Source organism: Paramisgurnus dabryanus, chromosome 3 (assembly GCF_030506205.2).
Source record: "Paramisgurnus dabryanus chromosome 3, PD_genome_1.1, whole genome shotgun sequence".
In the NCBI taxonomy this organism is placed as follows: Eukaryota; Metazoa; Chordata; class Actinopteri; order Cypriniformes; family Cobitidae; genus Paramisgurnus; species Paramisgurnus dabryanus.
Window position 1 is genome coordinate 39,891,511 of NC_133339.1, and position 6,000 is coordinate 39,897,510.

Sequence of the window (6,000 nt, forward strand, 5' to 3'; positions counted from 1 at the left end):
AACTTAAATAAATGGGGAACAGAGATTTCAAAAACAATTTGCACAACCATCTATTAACAATCAAACATTCCTGTTTGTGCAAAATATTATTTTTGGATCTAAAATGCAATTTCTGTCATGATTGCTGGCAGGTTTGAGGTAATGCAGTTCTGTTGGCTGCAGCCTGAGCAGAGGCCTGTGGTGGAGGAGGTTCACCTACTGATAAGCTACTTGTGTGCTAAGGGTGCAACCGAGACTGAGGAAGATTTTGAGAAGTGCTGGAACTCTCTCAGGCCAAGTCTGGGCTCCAGCAGCTCCCACAGAACCCCTGCACCTGAAGTAGCCTCCTCAGCTTCCTCTTCATTTCCTCTACTTGAACACTTCTCTATGGCAGACAGCTTCCAGTCGGAGAATGGGGACGACATATTAACCGTAACTGAGACCAGCCAGGGCCTCAACTTCGAATATAAATGGGAGCAGGCCCGAGCTGAGCAACCCTACTGCTCCTCTTCAGCTAGCGGACAATTGGGAAAGAATAACCCACATTATCAGGATGTGTATTACCCTTTAAGCAACTCTGCAGGTAGCTGCAAGGGTGATAGTCTTGGGCACTCTCCATCCTACTACAAGTCAGACCATCCAGCAGTTGTTCCAGTGCTGAGTGCACACAGTCCCTCAGTAAGCAGTGAGTATTACATTCGCATTGAGGAACCAGTTGAGTGTAACATCAATTTAGAAGACAGTGTTCTTGATTACAGCCCAACAGCTGAGGCCAGAAACAACAGCTTGTCGACTATGAACAGGAGAAGCCCGATTGGAGCTCATCCAAGCATCTACTGGTCAGCAGCTAAAGAACCTATTGGTAATGATTATGATTCAGATAGTAGCCCAACCATGGAGCCACTTCAGAGAACTTTATTAAGCTCCATAGAGACAAATCAGTCAGAAGAGTATTTCTCTTCCAGTGACAGGAATTTCTTGCATGAACAGTCACCTCAAGCAGAGTCAGATGTTCACTTGTTAAGAGGTTCAGACTCTCATCGGCAAAGAAGAGGGTCAGAAAGTCTCTGCCACAGACTGGGGGTGGTAAGGGAAAGCCCACCTGGGGTTTCCATTTCTCATAGCAGTCCCAGCTTGGCACATTGTGACCCCTACCTTGAATCTAACCAGAGAGCTGCAGAAAGGAGTGGGGCAAATGAGGCATACTATGACATGATGGGCCCCTTACAAAAGAATGTTCCCAGACCCTACTACATGAGTGCTGATATTGCAGTTGGTGATGGCGTTCTTTTAGGTAGGGGGAGTGCTGAACCAGAAGATGATGATCTTTTTTCTCAGAATGCATCAACTAACTGGAACTCCAACCACTCAGCAAACAACAACAGTTTAAGTGATCGAATACACGCTGTTGGTTTTCGAGATGCATACCTTGATTTACGTCACCCGACACCCTCTTCTAATGATGGAATTTTGAAATCAAGAGTATCAGAAACAAGCAACAATTGTACTTACAATTACACAGATTCTTTCAGAGTCCACTCGTATATGGAAGCCACAGACACTACGTCCACCATAAGCACTCACACAGATTCAGATGGTGGTGAATACTTGCATCTATGCCCTGAAGGTAGTGATGTTGAGTCATCTTCCAAATGTCATTCTGTCACTGAAAGTCAGCATAATCATCCACAGGAGATGAACATTACTCATAAACATATCAAAGACAATACATCAGACTTCCCTGTAGGAGGTTACAACAAAAGGAATACATCAACTCTTCCAACAGATATTTTAACAACTAAAGAAAATATGTTACTTGACACAAGGATATTACTTGCACAAAAACTGACACCTGAAACTGGATTCACTGGAGTCAAAAGTGTAAAGAGTCTGTCCTGTCCTGGGGATCTGTCTGAGACTATCTCTGAGTGTAGCCATTTGGCAAACAGCGGGGTAATGCCCAACAGATCCAGCATAAGCTTGGTGGAAATCAATGACTGCAGTGATGATGATGATGATGTCACAGACATCACCTCTGGAGCATTTGGAGATTATCATTTGGACTATGCAGAAGTGGGACATTTTGACCTGCCTCATAGACCATTACAGAGAGAGACTGAGTCCACACACCACAAGGACACAATTAATCTTGCTTCCAGCAGCAGTCCATGTGAGGACTTCAGTCCCGATAGTTACCACACATCCATTCACCCAAAATCCCTAGACAGTGGCTATGACACAGAGAACAATGAGTCCCCAGAGTTCATCATGAAGGACCTTGAAGGCAATCCAGCCCTTAGCACCAGTGTGGAATCAGACGACTGTGACATGGTCCTCCAGATGGACTTAGATGAAGATATCAATGTAATGCTTCTGCATCCATCCAGCAACAATCAGCTACAACTGTTGAACCTTGGGGACAGGAACCAATACAGAGACTCTGCTTATTTTTCTGACTATGACCCGGAAAACGACAAGAGCCCGAGTGAAAGAGTCTGCAATTTCTTCATACGACAAGAAGAGGATGATGTCTTTGAGGACAAAAATGAAAAGGATGGCTCAATAAAAACATCTGGCAGAGAAGGATATAGAGTGGAGGGATTTGACTTCTTAGTGCCAAAAAACAACAGTGCTGAGCTTCATGCTAAGCAATCATGTCTTAAAAAGACAAACCAAGATCTGCCTTCATCTTCTACATCAGCTCCAATGATTTCCATGCTTTCCCCCTTTCCCCCACAGATGGGGGGATGCTTGACCAAGGAGTCCACTCCAGATGATGGTATTGGGCTTGAATCTGATCACTCTGGAGATGAGCCTAACTCTGAATGCTACTCTTCAACAGGATCTGAAGGGTCCACCTCAACACAACAAGCTTCAGGTGTGGAGGACCAAGCTAATGGAGGGACCAGATATTATTCATCAGCCGAATCACTGAGCTCTGACTCTACCATAGTAGAGTTTAGTGGGGAAATAAGTCATGCAGAGGACCAAGAGGACAACCAAGTCAACAATCCAGAGCATGCAAAGGATGGAAATGACGTGGAAAGGGAAGATGCAGTGAAAGAAGACAATATGGGTCAGGTGTTTTCAAGACTAAAAAGTGAGTCCTTGGAAAACATTCTTCCTGCCTTACCAGAAGACCTAGATGTTCCAGCACCACTCGGAAATGCAGAGGAAGTGGATGAGTATTCAGAGGATAGTGATGAGTCTGATGAAGAACTTCGTTGTTACAACATACAAGAGCAGAGTGATGAGAGTGACGAAGAGCTCCCCATGGTGCCTGTCATCGTGAGTGACCGTAGCAGTGCACGACATCTGCGCAGCCTTCTCAAAATGCCCTCCATACTGACGGAGTCTTTTTGCGATGAGCTGGATAGCAAGAAAAAAGCGGTGTCGTTTTTTGATGACGTCACCGTTTTTCTGTTTGACCAGGTTTGTAGTCTCAAGTAGCTTGTTGGTTCTCTCGGTTTTAATTTCATCAAGATATACTTTGGCAAAATACTTGTGTGACACAGTGTCTGTCTTGCTGTTTAACACAGGAGAGTCCCACAGGTGAGCTTGGGGACTACAGTTTTCCTATACAGACAGAACCTAATGGCCAGGCTTCAGAGATATTGTCACCACAACTCCAGAATAGGGACACAGCCTTTGAGGATTCATCCGGGAGGAATTTGTCAGATGAAAGTGAGTGTTCTCTGGGGCGGCACAGTGCCTCAGTGGGTAGAACCATTGCCTTACAGCAAGAAGGTCCCCAGTTCAAGACCTGGCTGGGTTTCCTCCCACGGTAAAAAAAAAAACATGCAGGTTAGGTGAATTGGAGATGTCAAATTGACCTTCCCCGAAGTGTGTATAGTTCTCACCATGAATATGACCATTGATGTTGAAATTGCATTAAGAATAAATATATAAATAAATCGGAGTATAAATTAAAATTGTTTAAAGAAATTTTTCTACCTGTGGCATTTCATAAGTCTCTCACTCAAAACAGGTGGAGCATTTGAGTTCCAGAATGCTTATTCTTTGATGCCAAGCCCCTCGACATCAGAACCTGGTTCTGAAGAAATCACCACACCACCCAACTCTCCCATCAACTCCCCAGATGAAAAACCAGCACCACCACTGTCCAGATTCAGTGTCTCCCGTTTCTCCATCACGCATGTGTCTGACTCAGATGTGAACTCCAGGGGAGGTAAGCCTTGATCTTTACTGCTTGCATACTTGATTAAATATGTACATATATACTGAATGCAAAGTCTGTGCTGTATGCATGTATAAAATTTAGAAAATCAACTGGGTTTTTCTTTGTCACACAGGGAACAGTGAGAATGGATCAAAGGAATGAAGGCTTCATATTTTATCCCTTTGAAACAAAGACGTGTTTAGAACCTATTTGGGTTCTCCCGTATTGCTGTTTTTATTTTTAACATGCCGGACAGGAAAGTCCTGTAAAACTGATAAGCTGTTTGGACAGAGTGCCTGATATTGTAGTGCTGGATTGATATTAGTCAAACCCATTCTTGTGTTTCTTGACAGATGATTGTCAAGCGACACAATCGTTTGGAGACAACAGTTATAAGAACAGAAAAACAAATCTGTGTATCAGAATATATTTATTCTCTATGTATTACAAACATGATGTATGAAGATTATAACTTATTTGCACAATCCAGTATCGCTATCATGCTGAAATCATCCTTTCTACTTTCAAGCCGTAGCAAACAAAATAGAGACGATGCTGCTCTCCACATCTGCTTGTCTTGTCCCATGTTGTCAATTTGTGATTTAGATTCCCAAATGTAGCGCTTAAAAACGTTTCAGGACCGAGCTGCAAGTCAAGCTCCTTACTGTCATTGTATTTGCACAACAAATATGCTGCCCCCAAAATTGTGAAAAAAAAAACAAAAGGGGCAGAACGCATGCTGAGCCACTAAAATGTAATTTTAGAAAAATATAAAACTATTTTTGGTCACTAAGCTAAAATGTTTAAGCTCAGGGGGGTCGATTAGAATATGGTACAAAAGTAGATAACATTTACAATTCAAACAATCTTGACATGAACAATACATTTTTATTGTTTAAACAGAGAAAACTTTTATACAGCTCTTTCCTTATTATTTAGATTTTTGTGAAGTAGTTGACATTATATATTTTATAAAAAGTGCAGTTAACAGGCTAGTCCTTCTGTATCTTTGTTCTTTTAATTTAAATTATAACCCCTAATGTTCTGCAAACACAGGACATATGTACACTCTCGGAAATAAACATGCAAAAGCTTTCACTGGGGTGGTACTAGCGCTGTGTTAAAAAATATTGATACGACGATACATCATCATGTATTCCTGATGATGCGCGCATCGATACAGATACCTTGCTTATTGATTTGGATGCACTTTTGAAGGAAACATGAATCGCAGTTGATCCGTGAAACAAAGAACGGCACACTGCTAATACTGCTCTCAATATTTATTAAAAGACAATAAATACACTAGTCAACATTTGAAGTGGATCAAAACCTTTCCTAAAAGTTGTCTTAAAACCAATACCCAGTACCCGTTCTTGTCTTAGGACAAGTTTGATGAATGTTTTTGATCCACTTCAAATGTTGACTACTATATGAATAAATACTGAGAGCAGTATTAGCAGTGTGCGGTTCTTTGTTGTTTATTATTTAGCTCTTGTGATCGATCACCTGCCTGAAAAAGTTGTGCACAAATTCTACTTTCTATCTCAAAAAACTCTGAACAAAAATACAAATTGTCTTATCGTGATGCGTATTGTATACACAGATACCCAGCCCTAGGCGGCAATTGTTGGTGACAGTCCTAGGCGGTACCCTTTCAAAAAGTACCTCATAGGTACAAATAAAAGGCCTAATATTAAAATTGCCAAGTTGTAAATGCGAGTAAAAATCATAATAATCAAAAAACATTTTTATAAATTCTAGGCACATGGTCATGGATAACGGGTGTCGCAAACTTCATGCAGCGCTTTGGAAACCAACTGGTGTTTATGACATCAAGG

At 41.8% G+C, this 6,000-nt stretch overlaps 1 protein-coding gene across 2 annotated transcripts in view; it reads left to right on the top strand.

The window, feature by feature from the left end:
- The window catches only part of aatka (apoptosis-associated tyrosine kinase a), a 65,552-nt gene extending 59,958 nt beyond the window's left edge, over window positions 1–5,594 (top strand). For both annotated transcript variants that reach the window (XM_065263133.2, XM_065263134.2), the window contains 4 exons: window positions 132–3,411; window positions 3,519–3,663; window positions 3,968–4,168; window positions 4,293–5,594. In XM_065263133.2, the coding sequence (XP_065119205.1) occupies window positions 132–3,411; window positions 3,519–3,663; window positions 3,968–4,168; window positions 4,293–4,321 (3,655 nt within the window). In that variant the 3' untranslated portion in view covers window positions 4,322–5,594. The remainder of the gene's footprint in view (window positions 1–131; window positions 3,412–3,518; window positions 3,664–3,967; window positions 4,169–4,292) is intronic.
- Window positions 5,595–6,000: the final 406 nt, after the last annotated feature.